The sequence below is a fragment of the Cyrtonyx montezumae genome, unplaced genomic scaffold (genome assembly GCF_038088225.1).
Source record: "Cyrtonyx montezumae isolate F1298 unplaced genomic scaffold, pur_monq_1.0 scaffold_12, whole genome shotgun sequence".
Classification (NCBI taxonomy): Eukaryota; Metazoa; Chordata; class Aves; order Galliformes; family Odontophoridae; genus Cyrtonyx; species Cyrtonyx montezumae.
The window spans coordinates 14,282,369-14,302,850 of NW_027071848.1; the positions used below are offsets into that span (position 1 = coordinate 14,282,369).

The 20,482-nt window shown below is 37.4% G+C and overlaps 1 protein-coding gene across 1 annotated transcript in view; it reads left to right on the forward strand.

The window, feature by feature from the left end:
• PARP4 (poly(ADP-ribose) polymerase family member 4) overlaps positions 1–20,431 on the forward strand; it is a 43,761-nt gene extending 23,330 nt beyond the window's left edge. The window contains exons 20-35 of the mRNA XM_065730083.1: positions 976–1,057; positions 1,499–1,636; positions 2,215–2,410; positions 3,363–3,433; positions 5,098–5,285; positions 6,812–6,911; positions 7,703–7,873; positions 8,217–8,297; positions 10,069–10,149; positions 11,111–11,206; positions 13,217–13,372; positions 14,242–14,907; positions 15,410–15,511; positions 17,343–17,445; positions 18,324–18,456; positions 20,068–20,431. Of these exons, the coding sequence (XP_065586155.1) occupies positions 976–1,057; positions 1,499–1,636; positions 2,215–2,410; positions 3,363–3,433; positions 5,098–5,285; positions 6,812–6,911; positions 7,703–7,873; positions 8,217–8,297; positions 10,069–10,149; positions 11,111–11,206; positions 13,217–13,372; positions 14,242–14,907; positions 15,410–15,511; positions 17,343–17,445; positions 18,324–18,456; positions 20,068–20,218 (2,515 nt within the window). The 3' untranslated portion in view covers positions 20,219–20,431. The remainder of the gene's footprint in view (positions 1–975; positions 1,058–1,498; positions 1,637–2,214; positions 2,411–3,362; positions 3,434–5,097; positions 5,286–6,811; positions 6,912–7,702; positions 7,874–8,216; positions 8,298–10,068; positions 10,150–11,110; positions 11,207–13,216; positions 13,373–14,241; positions 14,908–15,409; positions 15,512–17,342; positions 17,446–18,323; positions 18,457–20,067) is intronic.
• Positions 20,432–20,482: the final 51 nt, after the last annotated feature.

The following is a 20,482-nucleotide window of genomic DNA, read 5'->3' on the forward strand; positions in this document are numbered from 1 at the left end:
GAATGTAGAGAGGAAAAGGACCTGGGGGTGTTGGTTGATGCTCGGCTCAACATGAGCCGGCAGTGTGCCCAGGTGGCTAAGAAGGCCAACAGCATCCTGGCCTGTATTAGAAATAGTGTAGCCAGCAGGAGCAGGGAGGTGATCATCCCCCTGTACTCAGCTCTGGTACGGCCGCACCTCGAGTACTGTGTTCAGTTTTGGGCCCCTCACTACAAGAAGGACATTGAGGCCCTGGAGCGTGTTCAGAGAAGGGCAACAAAACTGGTGAGGGGCCTGGAGCACAAGTCTTATGAGGAGTGGCTGAGGGAGCTGGGATTGTTTAGTCTGGAGAAGAGGAGGCTCAGAGGAGACCTTATTGCACTCTACCACTTCCTGAAGGGGGGTTGTGGTGAGGAGGGGGTAGGCCTCTTCTCCCTGATAAGTAATGACAGGACGAGAGGGAATGGCCACAAGTTGCGCCGGGGAAGATTTAGATTAGACCTGAGGAAGCATTTCTTTTCTGAAAGAGTGGTCAGGCACTGGAATGGCCTGCCTAGGGAGGTGGTTGAGGCACCATCCCTAGCGCTGTTCAAGAAGCGTTTAGATGAGGTGCTAAAGGACTTAATTTAGTAGTTGGGTAGAGATAGTGATAGGAGGATGGTTGGACTAGATGATCTTATAGGTCCTTTCCAACCTTATGAACTTATGAACTTATGAACTTATGAACTTATCAGTGTTAATTCCATAATAACACAAGAAAGATCTTATTTACTGTCGGAGTGGCAGAGCACTGGAACAGGCTGCTCAGTGAGGTTGTGGAGTTTCCATCTCTGGAGATCTTAAAAACCCACCTGGATGCTTTTATGTTACCTACTATAGGGAACCTGCTTTAGCAGAGGGTTGAATTGAGTGATCTTCAGAGGTTCCTTCCAACTCTGCAATTCTGTGATTCTGTAATTTCTTGGGCTGACATTCATTTTTATTCTTTATATTTAGTGGATTCTCCTTGGATATGTCTATTGAGATGCCATATAGCATTGAAAGCCTACACAGCTGGACACATAACCTTAAAATAAAGGTAAATTAATTTCCCTGTAGCTGTTATTCTGCCTTAGCAATTCTGCTGTGTGTTTAAAAAGGAACTTTAATCCTAGGAAATGTGTGTGCTAGATTTGTGTGACTTTGTACAGTGTTAATTCCTCAAACTGATAGATTCTCTGTTTTTCTAAGATGAAAATTTCTGCTGTGTTTGAATCCTTTTTGTTTTGTTTATCTTCATATCTTAAAATATGTTCAGGAAAGTGAATAATATTTGAAAGAATATAATATGTAAATAGCAACTGAACTTTTAAAAATCTTTATAATATTTTAGGAAAATATCTCTGTTGCTATCCCTGTTAAATGTTCTGTATTCGTTCCCTATCCTCATGGATCACAATTCTATTTTGTACAAGTAAGAAATAGTCACTGTACAATTATTAAACTGAGATTACATGCCTGTTTTTTTTCCCTTTTCTAGAAAACAGAATGCAAGGCTGTAATTAAGACTGTAGAAAACAGTTCTTTGGACAGTAGTGGCTTTGGTCTAGATATATGGATTTCTAATGCCTATCTACCCCGGATGTGGGTAGAGAAGCATCCCAACAAAAGCAGTGAGGTATGGCATACCTGTTACGTAGTTTATGAGGTAATGTGTTAAAACATAATAAACAGATGGTCACCAGAGTGTTTATCTGGTGATAAACATGATGGTTCAACAGAATCTTGGTGATTTTGTTTTATCCTTTGCCTTGTAATAGAGTAAAGGTTGAGGTGCATTTTCAACACAGTGTCCAGTCACATTTCAGCTGAAACACTTTTTTTCTAACTGTTGTGCTGCTGCTTGTATTTCACAGAGATGTGACTGTACTTTTTAAAAGGATGGTGGCAGTTATGACTGTAAAAGATAATACCTGTAATTTTTTTTTAAGTTGGAGAAGAGAATCGAGTACCGTTTGCCATAGAGTGAATTGGACTGTAACATTAAACAACAATTTTCCATTTTCAATTTTTCACCTGGAACTTGAGATATAGGTAAAGGTCAAAAATTAAAAGTAAATGAAATATATTTGCTAAAATTGTCAACTATTACTTCATTCTGCTCTCATTCCATAATTAGGAAAACGAAGATGCATGGGTACAGTTTTAATGAAAAAGTATTTGTTCACTGCACTGATTTTGTCTCTCTCTCTGTAGGCCTGCATGCTTGTATTCCAACCTGAGTTTGAAGCAGCATTTGATGGAGAGCAGCTGTCCAGTGAAATTATTATTTTACTAGATTGCTCAAATTCTATGGCAGGTTCAACTCTATTGCAAGCTAAGCAGATTGCTTTACATGTCTTAAAACTGCTTAGCTCCAGACAAAATGTAAATGTAATTAAATTTGGCACAAGTGAGTTTCTTTGTTTTCTTCTTAACTGTAAGCCACATTTAACTTGCCATGACTTAATTTTATGTGCATCATTACTATATTATATTATTATTATCGTATTACCTGCTAGAGAGGAGCTCTGAGGAGAGGGACCTGAGTGTCCTGGTGGATGACAGGTTGGCCGTGAGCCAGCAGTGTGCCTTAGTGGCCAAGAAGGCCAATGGGATCCTGGGGTGCATTAAAAAGAACATGGCCAGCAAGTCAAGGGAGGTGAACCTCCCCCTCTACTCTGCCATGGTGAGGCCTCACCTGGAGTACTGTGTCCAGCTCTGGGCTCCCTGGTACAGAAAACTCAGGGATCTCATGGAAAGAGTCCAGTGGAGGGCTACAAAAATTTATAAAAGGCGTGGAATACCTCTCTTAGGAGGAAAGACTGAGAGACCTGGGGCTGTTCAGCCTTGAGAAGAGAAGACTCAGAGGGGATCTGATCCACATCTATAAATATCTAAGGAGCAGGAGGCAAAGGGATGAGGCTGAACTCTTCTCAGCAGTGTGTGGTGACAGGACAAGGGGAAATGGCCACAAACTGAGGCATAGGAAGTTCTGCACAAATGTGCATGGGAACTTCTTCCCAGTGCAGTGACGGAGCAGTGGCACAGCTGCACAGAGAGGTGGTGGAGTCTCCTTCTCTGGAGACGTTCCAGACCCGCCTGGACGCCTACCTGTGCAACCTGGGCTAGGGAGCTGCTGTGGCAGGGGGTTGGACTCGACCTCTAGAGGTCCCTTCCAACCCTTACCATTCTGTGATTCTGTGATTATCAAACCAACTTAATAGACTGAACTGCAACTTGAAACGTAGCAGTATGATGCATTTCCACTCCGATTTTCTAGTCCTGAAACTTGAACTTGTGTTTCCACAGTGCTGATAGATGCATAATATTTTAATGCTCTTAATATCTATCTTTGCTTGCAGATTTCTCAGAATTTTCTTCATTTTCAAAGAACACCATCAAGGATTTGGCGTCAATAACTGAGTTCATTACAGTAAGTAAATCAGTACGGTTGTATTCTAAAGAACATTTCTTTGAAGGAATGCTTATCATTACAGAAATTACCAACTTTTTTTTTAGGCTAACTTCTAAGGTTTTTTTATAACTTAATCTATTTGATTTATATTTCCCTAGTAATAAGCACAGCCACATCTAAATATTAATTCCACTATTGTTTAAAGTAACTGCTTAATTTGTTATTTTGAAGCTAAGTAGGTATCTGTACTAGGAAATAATTCAGTGTTTCCCTCTAAAATAATTCTTTGGAATTCATGCTTCTCATTGCCTGCCCACAGCAGAATAGAGAAAATGATATCCTTCATATAATCACTGAATGGCTGAGGCTGGAAGAATCCTCTGTAAGTCACCTGCTCCAACCCCTGCTTGAGCAGGGACACCTCCATCAGGTTGCCCAAGACCATGTCTAGGTGGCTTTTGAAGTTCTCCAAGGAGGGAGAGTTTACAGTTTCTTCAGTCTGTTCCAGTACTTTGTTACCTAAATAGTAAAGAAGTGCTTCCTAATGTTAAGCTTCTTTTGGAAATCTATAGTTTGTAAAAGAAGGCAGCATTTAGATGGGCCAAAGGACATTTAGTGAGAAGAAAAATGCTTCTGTCATCAAAAGATCAGATGTGAACTATTTAGGATGACCAGGTTTGATTAGTTCAATATCTTAGTAGGCTCTTCATCTGTAAATAAAGCTTCTTGATGGTAGCATAATACTTAACATACTAATGTAATGGATGGTAAGATGCAAATGATTGATGCAAAGTAACACAGAGGGGAAAAAAAGTGCTAACTGTAGCTGTATGATGTTGGGCTTCCTGCAGTAAAGAGGCATGGAGCCATGTTAAATAGTCTTTTATAAGCCAGGACCCACTGTTCAGCAGCAGTCAAACAGGTAAACACTTAAGTAGCTGTATAAATCTGTGTTGCTCTGGTGTCTTGAATATGGTAGACACTTCTGGTTACTCCATCTCAAAGCAAAGAGCTGGAGGCAGAGAAAGCAAAGATGGCCAAGTGTATGAAAGACGTGTTGTGTGAGGAAAAGACTTTTCCTGACTTTTTTAGTTTCAGTTGCATCCTCATATAGTCATTTCTTTTCCAGGATAAACAGAGAGGAAGAGGAGAATAGGTTATTTGCTGTTTCTCACCTCTGAGGGGTCATAGTACACCCAGCAAATGTTCAGTCTGCAGATTTCAAAGAAAAACTAAACAGTGTAAGGAATAGTGGAACTTCTTGTCACACTTGCTATCGAGGGTAAACTATTCAGAAGTGGGATTGGCAGATACAATGATAGAGCTGTAAATAGATCCCAGATGCAGTAATCTGGATAAAAGCTCCAGTTCAGGAAATTCCCAAAGCACTGATTTACTGACATTTCTTATAATATTTTGGGAGAAGAATTTATAATTGCTGTTATATATTTTTCCTATGCATTCTTTTGTCTAAACCAGAGAAGATACAGAATGAGATTAACCTCAAACTCCATCTCTAGTTGTAACTGTGGACGAGCAGGAACAAAATAAAAATTAATCATAATAATAACAATAATTTATATTTTAAAAATGTATATCAAGTGATGAATCAATTATGTAGTAGATGTTATTTTAGAAAAGATAAACTAAGTTTAAACTAAAATTGTAACTTTACTTTTCAGTCTGCTACAGCAACATTAGGAAACACTGATCTATGGAAGACCTTGCGTTACTTAAGTTTACTATTTCCTTCTCAAGGACATCGTAACATTCTTCTTATATCTGATGGACACATTCAGAATGAGAGTGTGACCTTCCAGCTTGTGAAAGATAATGTTTACCATACAAGGTTATTTACATGTGGTGTTGGGTAAGTACCAAGGTAACTAGCAATTTGATTTTCTTTTAAAAGAAAGAACTTCTTCTTTTTTCTTCTTATTTGAAGTGAGAGATTAATAAGCTGGGAAGTGTCAGCTTGGGTGTACTATCTTGAAATGCAGAAATGTTTACATACATTTAATAACCAAAATGAAAAATATGTAGGGTAAGATACCTGTAATAAGGTTAATTCTATGTTCAGGTAGCCTTACCTGTTCATATCTTTCTTCATTATGAAAACATTACTTTTTAAGAGTAAAATCAGAAAATATGAGAGTTATTAGCTTTAGAGTTACACTCTAAAGCTTTGCATTTCATGTTTTGGTATAGTATAATTTTGATGGTGAAATTTCAGTGTAACATTAATAGTTGTATAATTTCATGATTTCATTTTCATTTGTTTTGTATAGACAGCATAAGCAGAGGCTGAGGAGGCATGGCTTTTAATAGTTCCTCAAGACCTGTAACACAAATGTGTGGTGCTAATGTGCAATAGCCTGCTTTCAGGAGGCAGGATCTGTGTTTAATGTATTACATTATTAAGAATTAATTGGGAAAGAGTAGTGAAAATAAAACTTGGCTCTGTGATTCGTACTTCTGTGTAGACAGAGTTGTTTAGACGGCTGTATTAATACAGAACAGTCATCATTATCACAGTTTTATCTGTGCCAATTCTCTTCAAGTGAAAGAAAAAAATCAAAGAATAGCCTGTGGTGGAAAGGATCTTAAAGACTATCCAGTTCCAACCCCCTGCCATGGGCAGGGATGCTTCCACTAGATGTTACGTGTTCTTGTTATAAAACTTAATTGTATTATTCAGTTCTTTCTCAAGGAGAAAAGGTTTCTCTAAGACAGTGCTATGGTCCTGTCAGTGACTGGATCTACCTGTCTGACATTGAATCAATACATAATATTCTGTTTCTCACCCACAATAATTTTCATCTGCTTAATTGTTCTCCTGTAATCCTCTCTGAAACTCTTTTGTCTTTATACCTCTGATAGCTTCGTAGTAGTCAGACTTGGGGAGCAGAGCCTGCAGTTCATCAGGCTGATAAGTGTTATCATTTCAGTTATGTTTTCCAGAAAGTAACATTCCCTAATTGACTCTGCATTTAGTTGTAAGATGATTGTGCCCATACTAAATAGTTCTGCTGAGATTGAGGTTAATTAGTTCAATCAATTAGATAACATCATTTTAATGATCCTTATTGGTGTTAGACGTAAGTTAGTTTCTCTTCACAGCTTTGCATTAGGACACAGAGATTCTCATATGCCACGTAACTTCCTCAATTATTATTGGGAAATCTGTAATTCAGCAGCACCTTCATTAGCTCAGTTGCTTTCAGTTGGTCCATACCCAGAAAAAAAGTGTGGAATTAAAAGAATTCCAATTCAAAAACCTTGCAGTACTAATTAAAACCAAGACATTTTGAAATGGTATGAGAAGTTGAAATGAGATCTTATGACTGAAATATTTGATTCAGTAACTAAATGAAGATTTGTTTTTTATGTTTTAAGTTCCACAGCAAATCGACACATGCTGAGATCTTTGTCCCAGTATGGTGCTGGAGCTTTTGAATACTTTGACTCGAAAGCAAAGTATAACTGGGATACAAAGGTACCCTTACAAATCCTGAATCTATTCAATATGTGATCATTGTCTGATATATCAATATCTGATACTGACTATTTTCAGTATCTCAAAATAGGTTACTGTTTTTCTTTTCATGGGTTAATGGGGCTTATTACAATAAGAAAAAGGAGAGACAATTGATAGAAGATGGAAGGAGAGATGCTTGGCTATCAAGCCTTCTTTTATTTTAAATATAAATGTGTAGTAATTGAGAAAGGGAAGTATTTGGTTTGGGTATGACAAGGGTTTCAGGTGTATGCCTCAAATCTGGTCCCTCCTGAAACAGTGAGAGTAGAGAAGGGGCTGCAGCATGGCTAGAATCTGGCATGTTTTCGTCAGGGGAAAGGAATGAAGGCATAGGAAGGCTCTTGCTAGTCTGGCTGTCATTTGAATGACAGATGCAAAATTATCCAAAGCAGACCATGGAGATGTGCAGAACTGCTGACACATTTCAGAGTTCCTACACAGGAGGTGTTGGGCGTAGTGGGCCATATTCTCTAACTTGTTTGCCAACCTGAATAAACTTAAGTCTCATATGTCAGCTTTCATTTAAAAGCCAATGCAGTAATGTCTGAGTGATTACCCTCACTACCACCAAGCGTTAGACTCACTTTTACTAGTATGTGGTAACAAGTTTACAACTGTGTGCCTTCAGCTGTACCAAACATAAAAATTAAAGGAAAAAGGGAGAATGTTATTTTTGTATGGAGAGATTATATTTTCTCTTAAAAGCCTTAGAAGCAAACAGAGCTGATTTGTTTTCTGTCTTTACACAGATACAGAGCCAAGTTTCTAGAATATTTTCTCCAGGATGCAGTTCTGTTTCTATTAAATGGCAACAGTTTGATATAAATGCACCAAAGCCATTGCAGGCTCCTGCCCAAATACAGTCTTTGTTTACCAACGAGAGGCTTCTTGTCTATGGATTTGTTCCTCACTGTACTCAGGTAAAGACTGGGAAACATACTACTGGATGGAAATTCACAACTAAAAAGATTGCAAGATATATTGTGTCATATTATGTCACTTTATGCAGCACACATTTATCTTCTTCTTCATTGCTAAATATAATTCAGTATTTAAATACCATTATTTGTCTTCCTAGTAAGATGCAGAAAGGAAAATGATACTTTATTTAATGTTCAAGTCACTGTACTTTAATAAATACAGGATTCCTTATGAACATGCAGAGAGGTAGAGATTTGAGTTACATTTGGGAAGCAGAATAGTGTTCATTTGTTCTGGTAGCACAGCGTAAGATAGAGAAGGAAACTTTTCTTTTCATTGTAGGCCACCTTAAGAGCGATAATAAATGACCAAGAACTCCAAACTGTGGTGTCAACTACTGAATTACAGAAGACAACAGGAACAGTGAGTTTGTCGAACATTATCTGCATATACCACAGTGAGCGAAGCTGCTTTAAGCAACAACATCCTGCACTGTGCTGAAAACAGGCCAAAACTCCTGTTTTCAGTAACTCTTGCTCCTTCACTTCTGATGTTTCAGCATAGACCAACAGTCTTCAGGCTTCTCAAGGGAAACTGTTTTACATTCAAGTGTCTTGTTTCTAACTCAAAACTTTAACTTCTCAGAACAAATAGGGGATGCTGCTTCTTATTCAGACAGCTTATTTGGGCTCTAACTTTATCCTTGCATTGGTTGTTCTTCAGGTGATTCATGCATGCTGCACCATTCTCATCATTATCTTTCAATCTCTAAATTGTTTCCATGTGGAGAATCTGCTCACTAGTTTTTAATCTTTAAAAAATGTCTAAACATTAAAGAGTTACTAACCTTTCAGCTGCTTCAGTAACAAGAGTATTTATATAGAGGAAAGCACAGCTCCAATCTTGAAAAGGTAAACAAGCTAAAAGGAACCATTTATTAAATCTAATGTGTATCTACACTTCAAAAACCATCAGAACACTCATCCTTCATATTGATTCTGATACAGCTAGCATTCTTTACCCACAGAGAAGCTGATTTCTTTTCAAACAGAAAAGATTTTGTTCCCTATTCAGTATAGTCCACTTTCAAAGATAATACTGTGGATTGCAGTATTAGCACAGTTAGTTTCCCAGGACGTGCTCTAATACAGGCAAGTGAAAATGACAAATAGAAACAACGTGTTCACTTAATAGGAAGATTTTTTTTTTAATCTGTAGTACAAATTCCACATGTCGTTAGAAAAATACAGCTTTGCAAGCTATCAGGTTTAATGACAACATGTTGAAAAACAGGACCAATATTAGAAGCCATTCTTAATTCTTGATGTTTTAGATGAACAGTGAGCATTCCTAGCTGTTTCATTTGAAAATTCACTTTGGCTCAAAAGTAACCACTTGCTTATGAGGTTATTTAAGAAATTGCTCTCTCTAGCATCTATCATATCCTTCCAAAAACAAGCCAGCAGGAGTGCTTGGGTAATTGGAACTGGAATACTGCAGTATTTTGCCACATCACCTCCACGGTGCTCCTTCTCTTTGTTACTTTTAATTTTACAAAGAAAACTTTAAAAATAAAGTTTTATAATAAAATAACTTTACAAAGCAAACAAAAAATGTTTTTCTTTCCTGTGAAAAACTGGTTCCATTTTAAAAAGCAATTTCTACTTTCAGTATTTCCCTTTTCTGTCTACAAACCCTCAGGTCAAAATTACTTGATTGTGGTAAGCCTAATGATTCTTTAATAGTCAAACACAAACTCAATTTACTTTTCCCCAGAATTCTGTATTTTTATGCACAGAACACATGTACTGCAGCAAATCTAGATATTCCTGTTTAAGTCTGAGGTAATTGTCCAGGCTCCACTTACATCTACTGGAGAGATTTTTTCTTCCAGAAAGGGAATTATCCCTCCTTGTTTTAAATAGCTGTTTCAAAATGAGATAAATCACCCAGTGGTCTTTCTCTTCATTCATTTCTTTGCTTTCTCTGATCCTTGACTCTAGTGAGAATATGTGAAGACCTGATTACCTTTTAGCTTGATAAAGTTAAGTGAAATAAAAACATACTGTAGGTGGAAGTTATGATTGCTTTTTAAAGAGAGGATTAGCTTGACCACTAGAAAACTGGATTCTGTGTATATATGGAAGCTATCTATATATTTTTTTTCTTATAATCACCTTTGTTTTCTTTCTAGGTGCTACACAAACTCACAGCAAGAGCTTTCATTAGGGACTATGAAGATGGTATTCTTCATGAGAATGAAACAGAACATGAGGTTTGATATTCTAAAAGCAAAGATGTATATTTAAAATGCCAAATAGCAAATGTTTTCATCAAAAAGAGAAGAATTTTTTTGCTGTGTTCAACATAACTTTAAAGTTGCAGTTCCAGTGTCACTTTATAGTTAAGGTTACCTTATAGTAATACATCTTCCCACTGAAGGAGATTTTGAAGAATTTTGAGACAGGTTTATGTTCTTCCTCATGAGAATGTCTTCTGTGAGCATAACGTGTATACATTTTTCCTAATCTATTCTTGCCATAGTAGACTGTTGGTGGTTCTTCTTTCCCTGTGGCATATAACATTTTTGTTTCCTGAAATTCAGAACATACTTGGTATAGGAAAAGTACTTAGGATAGGGTAGCATATAGTGACACTTCTCTGTGTCCAGCTCTGGGCTCCCCAGCTCAAGAAAGACAGAGAACTACTGAAGAGAGTCTGATGAAGAGCCACAAAGATGATGAGAGTCCTGAAGCACCTCCCTTAGGAGGAAAGGCTGAGAGACCTGAGGCTGTTCAGCCTTGAGAGTAAAAGACTGAGAAGGGATCTTATCAACACCTGTAAAAATCTAATGGGTGGGAGCCAAGTGGATGAGGCCAAGCTCTTTTCAGTGACCAGTGACATGGTAAAGGGCAATGGGCAAAGACAGAACACTAAAAGTGCCATCTTAACATGAGAAAAAACATCTCTACTTTGAGGGTGACAGAGCACTGGAAGAAGCTACCTGTAGTGGTTGTCTAACTAGAGAAAATACATGCCCCTGCCCAAAGGTAAGAGAGTAGAGAAAGTTAGAAGGCATAGATAGCAAGGCCGGCCAGTATATTCACATGATGAGCTCTTCCTTTTACCTATCTCTATTCTGAGTGCATCAGTGAATTCATGTATTCAGTTCGTACATCTCTTGATTTTATCTGATTGTTTTTTCTACGTTCTTCATTTAATACTTAACAATCTAGATGAAGAAGCAAACCTTGAAAAACATGATTATTCATCTCAGCTTGGAGAACTCAATTATAACCCAGTTTACAAGCTTCGTTGCAGTTGAGAAGAGGGTATGTTTTCTATAAAGTATCTTGTTCTCACTAACTTATCTGCCAGAAGACTAAATTCTTTCTTTAACTTATCAAAACCAATATTCCTTTATCTGAACAATGTTTATTACTTAAGAAATGTAGACAAAACTATGATTTTTGAGATTGTTCTGTTTGTCCTGCAATGCAGTGAGTTATTTTTGTTATGTTTCTCATATATTGCTTGACCTCACTTTATAATCAAACCTTGACAGACAGTGTGTTCCTGTTGGGAATTGCCACAAGGGTTTGCAATTTGAGCTAGAGCTGTGGAAACCAAATTGTTCAAAGAGCAAGACCATATGAAGTGCATTCACTAACCCTTCTTCATGCATAAGCCACAGAACAACTTCTTTTCATAAAAAAGTCACAATACCAAACAGTAGCAAACTGGCCACCCTGGTAGTGAGTTACTGAAGGAATGGGTTTTGTATGGCAAAAGTCCATTTGAGGAGAGTCTGTGCTGGGTGGTAATCACAGAAGGAAAACAAAACTTGGAAAAAAATACACTTCTAATACTGCAGTAAACTATGGAACTTTTCTTTGTTTTCAGCATTAGAACAGTGTTAGGCACAACAAAAGCTTTGCATCAAATGGGAAGAAATGCATACAAATGACAAACTTGAAATTCAAGGGTCCATAAAAAGAATTATCAAATGGGAAGCAGTATCACAATAAGCAACATGGTAACAGTTGGAGTGGGTAGTAGATGGGACACAAAGAATGGGAATTCATGCAACAAAATATGCATGAACGTTTAGAGCTAAGTCAGTCATTTCTAACTTCTCACGGTCAGTTGGTATTTCTAGAGCTTGACTCATCTCACCTTGAAGTTAAATATCTTAAGTTTAGATGAACCTCCTCATATCTTTTTTTCAGCACTGATTATAGAGGTGACCTGTAGTCAGTATTTGAGATTCGAGGATCTTTTCCTCCCTGCAGCCACTACAATAAGCTGGAAGTCAGGCAAAAATGTCAGGAAGCCTGCATGGCTGAAAATGGAGCTCCTGGCCAAGCTTGAATGTTAAAGGAGCATACTTAAGGTTAAAGCAAGGACAGGTAATCTAGAAGGAATATAGATCCATTCTCTGAGTATGCAGAGATGTAGTTAAGAAAGCCAAAGCCTGAACAGAGCTGAATCTAGCGGGGGATGTCAAAGGCAACAAGAAGGGATTCTGTAAGTATATAAGTGGCAAAAGGAAGACTACAAAAAATGTGCACCCCCTGAAAAAATGCAGAATAAGGCAGGGGTCTGAGCAATCCAGAACATGGAAAAGGCTGAGGCGCTGAATGCCTTCACTGGCAAGCTCTCAGAAATCCAAGGCCTCAGAAACCGAAGTCTAAAGCAAGGAAAATACAGTGCTGGTGGAAGAGGATCAAGTTAGGGAGTACTTAAGCAAACTAGAGGTAAATAAGTCCCTGGGCTCTGATCAGAGGCACACAACAGTGCTGAGGGACCTGGGTGATGTCATGGTAAGGCTACACTCAGTAATCTTCGAATGATCCAGAAATGCCCTCATCTTCTTCACATGGTTTTGCAGAAAGCAATGTGCTTTAAGCATAACTATAAGAATGCCTGTGTTTACTTTAGTTAAATTTATAGCAATAGGATGCTGACAAAAAGAACTCTGTGTATAAGATGGTTTTTCTTTCCCCAAGTATTGCTGACAAGGATTTGAAAACATAATGCATACAAAGATATGATGTCTAACTTCATATTTCACATGAATCTTTTTACTGAGAATACACTGTTTCTCAGCATAGTCAAAAGTTAGGAGTTAGATTTTGTACTTACTGGTGGTACACAGTGAGTATTTTTAATGTAATCTACTATATCTGCTTGTTCTGCTTTCAGTGTTTTGAATGCACAAATAAAAAATGCACCATCTCTATCATGACAGACTTTTCTGGTCTAACAGCCGTCATAAATAAGAATTAAACAAAGACTGAAGAGAATTTTCAAGTTAATAACTGTGATTAATTTTATTTTAGGATGCTAATGAAATTTGTTCTGCTGACATTCCAAACATCCTGGAAATTATAGCTCAAGAAGATGTTGATTTTTTACCTTACATGAACTGGGAACAAGGGCCAATAGAATCGGACATCTTTGTTTTTGGAGACTCTTCAGAGGTCCCTACATTTGATGTACGTTCTTGTTACTAACATTTCTGGTATATTATCCAGTTGAGGTGCTGTATTATATGTGATAATATACAGTCATTGCTTATGAAATTTCTTCAATTTTTGAATTATTTAGAAAATAATTAATTCCACACTGGTATTGTGTGAAATCTTAATATAAACGCTAAAATTGGAGGAATCTGCCCCCCAAATAAAGTACATTAAAAAAAATACAGAAGCAGTTTTGAGAGAAAACGAGATAATTTAGGCCTCTTCTCTCTTCCAGCAGAAACTAACAATTCTTGAATTTAAATTATACCTACAGCAACATATTCTTGTGAGAGAATGCTTCTGCAGTCCTGCTGAGCTGCCTGAGCTATTAAATGTCCAGAGTACAGACAGCACTCAGATTGTGGTTCCATCCTTGCTTACACTGCCTCAAACTGATTGGGATGCCAGCTGTCACACTGATCTCAGCTGATACATGTACCAGAATTGCTATGCATCATGTGAACTTCCCAGCTTGAGACAGCACAAGCAGGCTTCACATTTCAGTCTGTGCAGATGCATCTTCTGTATATGTAAAACGATATGGTGTGGTAGAACTTCCTTGGATCCAAACCATCATTATAGTCATTGTTTTTATCTTAATAATGTACAGCACTTCTCCATTCGTATTTTGTCAGGCAAACTTCACCACAGTAAGGTAGAATAAGGTAGGAATTTTAGTTTTACAGATGTACTACTTTCATCTTGAATATAAACCCTAATAATAATAATAAACCCTAATGATTCTATTCACAACATAAGAAGAAATACCGCACTCATTAAAAAGAGGAAAATGTCTTACCAATTCTGGTATAATTTTATTACCCTGTAATTTTATTAAACAGGAATTTCCGGGAAAATCTAATGCTTGGCCAGATTTTTTTGCAACTAAGAGACGTGAAACTGAAGGCTTCCAGTTTGGACTTGAAGAAAGTCCTGTTATTCAAGAAAGAACCTCACAAAAAGACACAGCACAGGGCTTTGGAATGTTTTCTGCAAATGAAAGTACTACGTGCAGTCTCAAATCAAATTTCAATTTTGATGATGACATCACAAAGGCCAAATGTCCAAAAACAATGTCATCTTCACCATGTAAAACTCGTGTGATGAGTTACTGCAAGACGACTGGTTCATTATTTGGCTCTGGACTACAAGCAGAAGGAGAAGCTTCTATGACTCAGAAAAATTCACTTCCACCTGCACTTCCAAACGTAGGTGCTTGTATGAGTGTTCATGCACCTCCTGCTCCTTGCTCTCTTCCAAGACTGTCAGGAGGCACGAAATATGATAATTCTTGTGCTGATCACATACCAAATTTAATAACGTTTAGTTCACCCACATGGACATACTCTTTTGGTAAGACTAACATTGAACAAGTTACTCACAATTCTCCTGTTGTCCGACATTGTAAAAAAGCGAAATCAAAGGCAAAGTGTATGAAGAAAATTGTAATAGGTCTTCACGGTGCTACAGCTTCTGAACAAGAGTTTCCTGAGAGACCTAAAGTTTTGGTAAGTCTTCTAGATTTCTATATACAGGATGCTACAAATGTCACATTGAAGTCCAAACCTGCCTTAAAACTGCAAAGTAAAACTTAAAGGTTCATTGCTGTACAGCAGAAAAACAACAAAAAAAAGAAGGGTGGTAATGAAATTTCTTTCAAGAAATCTGAACCTGAAAAGCAGAAAGCATTATTTTTATTTGTTTTTCCATTACTATTGTTTAAAGTAATAAGCCTTATAGTCTGAATTCTGTCACTTGTTCCTTATCACTCTCTAATAGGCAACTTTTAAATGGAGACAATATGTCTCACTAAATGTAGAATTGCAAATGCTTTCCTAAGTGGGAGAGATAAAACTTAAGATCTTCAGATTTCAACTTGGAAAAAAGAAGTTTCTTTTCAAAAGAAGCTTCTTTTATAACATTTTAATGCAATTACTTTTCACTGTGATGTAGTAGCTGCATGGGTAATGGTGGTAGAATAAGATTCTGAGTGAACATTATCCTCTTCAGGAACAATCAATGTGTTTTATGTCAATGGAGAAAGAAAGAAGCCAACAGAAACTTGAGCTTACTCCTGTAATCTGGGAAGAAATTTTTGATCTCCAAAATCAGGTACAGTACCAGTATTCCTTTTGTATATTACTTGAGGTAAAATACACGTAGAAGAAAAAAGTATTTTTACTTTTTGCCTGTCCTGAGATAAAGATTTTATAAATATATCTGTTTTGTTTCCCTTATAAGCTGATCTTAAGAAGTACATAATGACCTTAAGGTCATGTTTTGTTTTATTTCTCTCATGGGCAACTCATTAATAGGTGCTTAAGAAATAGTGTAAAATCAGAGCAAAGAGTAGTTGACATCAGTTTGCAGCTTGGAGACTTCCTACAATGTGTATGAAAACGTAGGGGAAGACAGGCAGAAGAAGTAGATGCAAATAATGCACATTAATCAAAAAACTTAAAACTAATTGAGGTTTAGAGTGAGTGTGGTAGGAACTTCTGCAGGATAGGCAAACCAGCTGAATGGCTGCTAAATGAAAGGCAAGCAGAACTGAACCAATACTGACCAAGTAGCCTGCAAGTAGGAGTCAAAGCAGGTAATGGTTTGCCTCGTGGTTGAGTATGCCCCCTGTGGTGGGGTAAGTCCCCATTCACCTTAACCATCACTAGTTTGCTGAGCTGACAGAACTAGAGAGTGAGGTGGTGATCAACAGCCAGAGTGTGGGCCACACATTTCATATCTGTACATAAGAAACAGAAAGAGGTCTGAGAGTATTATATGACCCAAGTGAAGAAATCACTGTGATGTTCTGTCAGTGGAAACTCCTGTTGTGTGCCCACAGAGACTGGCCACTCAGATTGCTGATTTGTTCCACTCCCTTTTGCTGTGTCCAGTATGTTGATTTGTATGCAGAAGTGGGAAAGTACTACCTTAAGCATCAAAAAGAGATACATATTTTCCTATATTTTTTGATGCGTTACTTTTATCAAATTATTTCTGAACATTGAACAATTACCATATGCCACGCGTGGGGATACAACGGGGAACAGACTTGTGATTGACTTAACTCACAAAGTGAGCTTCAAGATTCCTTTTCTTTCTAAGCAGAATTGACAGCTATTGAATTTTAGAAAGAAAAACAGTTTCTCACAGGTTTTTCACTGAACGAGTAACAGAATCTCACTTTTTACATAATTTGGATGTTTGATGTTTAAAGACCCGTTTAAAACAATGTATCACCCTTTAAATTATCTTAAATTAATCTGTAAATTGTTATCAATCTGTCTACAGTTAGAGTTATCTATGACATAATGCTGCAAAGACAGATAAGTTTTGAAAGTCAGAAACACTGAAGAAGTGGTTGAATATCCTCTTGAAAGCCTGTTTTCCATCTCATCTGAAAGTAGCAAACCGACAGCCAATTTTAATCAGTTCTCTATTTTTGGCAGGAATAGGCACATAAAATAGGATTGGTTTTGTTAATACTATATTTACAACAAAAATAGTAAACTGATTTTAAACTAGATACTGATAGTAAACTGAGACTTTGCAATCCCTCTAGAGGAGAAAGACGGCTTTATAGGGTAAGGAAAATGCTCATTTTTGAGCACTTTAGAAATAATTTGTTTGAAATAAATTTGATGGTTATGTTGTCATTGTGCATATTTTATATGCAAGTGAGTTGGAAATTAGTTAGTTCTTTTTGATTTTTTTTTTCATAGCTTAACTTTCCAGATCAAGTAGAAACATTGGGTGATTCAGCAAAGCTCTCTGAAGTTTAATATTTCAGTCACCTAACTGATCACATGAACTTCACTTTTGGTGTTTGTGAAAGCCTTAAAAAACATTTTTAAATACTTGTCCTTTGTTTCAGGTTGTTCCTGACAAATACATTTCCAGTGTTCTCAGACTCTGCTTACCCATATCTTTGTTTACTCCATAGGACGGCTCTTGGAATCTCAGTCCACAGCTGGGAAAAATCTTGAAATTTGATGTTGATTATTTAGTTAATCACTTCCTCATTAGAAAAGGCATTCAGTCACTTGGTAATTACTTCTTTCTGTTACTAAAAAAGCAGTGCACTGTATTACATTTCCTATCCTTATGTATTCTTACTTTGAATGTCTGGTGGAACTTTCAGTAAGATATGCTTAGGATTTCAGTGGATCTCTTACCTACGATTCCAAAAGCATCTGATTTTAATTATACATTTTCATCTCAACTTCTCTCACAATACAATGTCCTGATTGCTAGGGACATCTCCTAGAGAAATATGCGGAAGATGTGGAACAGCTGGAATGCCAATTACAGGTTCTTTTATTTCAATTACTGTTTCTCCTTTATTAATACCCACTTAAAAAAAAAAAAAAAAAAGATGGGAGGAAAGTCTCCTAGGAGAGAGACTCAGACCACTTCTTTTTTTCATGTTTAAAATAACATGAATAATATATTATTTTTCCCCACACACTGCCAGCAGCTCATTCAGTAGGCATTCTCCCTGTACACACTTTGTCTGCTGTTTGGTTCTGTCAGTTGGCGCTCTTTGCTGGCAGCAGACCAGAGAACTTGGAGATGAAAAGGCAATTCATTCTCTCTAAATTATTAGAGGGTGCAATTCTTTATCAAAGGACAAAAATCTCACATTTCCTATTCCTGCATGCATTAAAATCAATGTAGATTAGAAGCCAAGCAAACACAAACTGCAGACATCCTAGCGCAAGCATGACCAGGCTGAAGTCTGAAAGCCAGAACTACATTTTCTAGATCATTAATGTGAGTATTCTTGATAGTACTGACTGTATTGTGAAACTGAGAGCATCAGAAATTAAAAATGTTTAAAGCGATGTGGGGACACACTTTGCTGAAAGTATCTTTTCTGCTGTCCATAAATCATTTAAATGCTTTCCCATTTCTTCTTCCTTAGGCACAAATGGAAAAGAAAAGCTCCTAAAGCTGATTGCTACTCTTCTTGTGCTACAGTTCATACGCTGTGCAAAGGAACTGCAAGGGATAGTCTTCAAATCACTGATGAAGCTGGATAATGTAACAACTTCAAGGTGTGCTTTTAAAATAATCTTATCATTTAATATAGTAATTTCAATAACATATGATTAATCTCATTATAGAGTAAATGACTGTGCTACAGAATGTAGCTGCAGAAAAGGGAATGGGAAGTGTCGTTGATCCTGGTGGTACACAGCTTCTTTTTAGAGGTTGGGTGGAATAAAGAATACTTCACAAAATAGTGGATAAGAATTGAGAACTATATAAAGTAGGAAGAGATTTGTACCTCTTACCAGAATCATTGAATAATTCATGACCTCTACAGGTCATCTCCTTAAAGCAGAGCCAACTCAGATAAACCAATCAAAATCCTGCCCAGTTGATTTTTAAGGATGGAGATCCCATCACTTCAGCTTTTTCAAGACATCAGCCATTTCAGACTCATCCTTCATGGACCATGAGCCTCTTGGTCTTCATCCTTTTTTAGCACTTTATTGATTGTAGATCTTCACAGGCATACACCATAAAATCCATTACTTCTGAAGCTGTTAGGGCAGATGATTCATCACAGCATGATGATTTCCATGCACTCCACTACCCTGAGGAACACTGATGCTAGCTCATTCTAACAAGACCCACTTCTATATGTCCCCAGGCTCTGCTACCTTTTGAATATAGGGTTGCTGCATCTGGAAATTCCCTTTTATTTTGAGTGAAGCAAATAATTGTCAGGTGGGAGGTTTGCTTTTTATTTTTTATTTTGTTATAAAGGAAAGGCAAAGGTCTTTAAAAAAAGCCTGAAGGAATAGGCCTTCAGTGAGTCTGGATTGCCCCAGATACCAACTGATTGCAGTGCCAGAATGAGAAGCTAATACCCTTAATGGTTTACCAGGGAACATAAGAAGAGAATGAAGAAACCAGGAAAGCCCTGTGAAATCTTCCTCCCTCTCTAGAAACTCTCTGACAGAGGGAAAAATGGTTGTATAATTTGGGCTACTCTGGTCAGGAACACGAATAGAATCACATTGTCAGTCAGATGAAAACAGGCAGAGTAGTCCACAAAAAGGAAAGAATTCTGACACACAGTTGTACAAAGGAGTCAAGTTTGCCATTATGAAATGCACGGTACTTCACTGTGGGGTCTGAATAGTGCAAATGAATGCAAGTGATGACAATGTATATACGTACTTCCCATATTGAAGACTCTGAAAAATGGGGCAGAGGAAATGCTGTAGTTTTCTCTGGCAAATGATATTTTATGTAGTCTGTTTGCTGTCCTATAGGTAATTTTCTATTTCAGATGTTTATAAGAAATTATTTCATTGTATATAGAATCACAGAATGGTTTGGGTTGGAAGGGACCTTTAAAATCACCTAGTTCCAAGCCCCTGCTATAGGCAGGGACACCTTTCTCTAGAGCAGGTTGCTCACAGCCCCATGCAGCCTGGCCTTAAGTGCTTCCAGGGAAGGGGCATCCACAACCTCTCTGGGCAACCTGTTCCAGTGTCTCACCACCCTCAGTAAAGAATTTCTTCCCAATATCTGGTCTGAATCTACCCTCTTCCATTTTAAAACCGTTTCCCCTCATCCTGTTGCTACCTGTCCTTACATATCTTACAATATTATGTAATTTATTATAATAAATCTTCATTTTTTTCACACAGCAGTGATCACTGGGCTTTTGGGTCAATCATGAAAGCAACAGAGTGGGTAAAAAGAGTTGAAGGACAATTTCCAGGTATTTGCTATCGACTGGAACTTGGGAAGGACTGGGATTCTGCCACCAAGAAGATTCTGGGGATCAAGTGCAAGTAACAGCAGCTCTACTTAAAGCATTTCATAATTGTCATTGTTTAATATAACAGCAATGGTAGCTTTTCTTGCTGTTTTACACACTTAAATTGTATAAATTTCACCTTATATTGCTCTTGAATAATTTTCACAGTCACAGACAAATTAAAGGCATGGAAACAAAGGCTCTTCTAGTATTAATTCTTCACTTTACAAGCGTGCTATCTTCCTGTTAAAAGTACCAACTCCATTATTTGGCATAAACCGCTGCGTCACCGCATCCTGTCA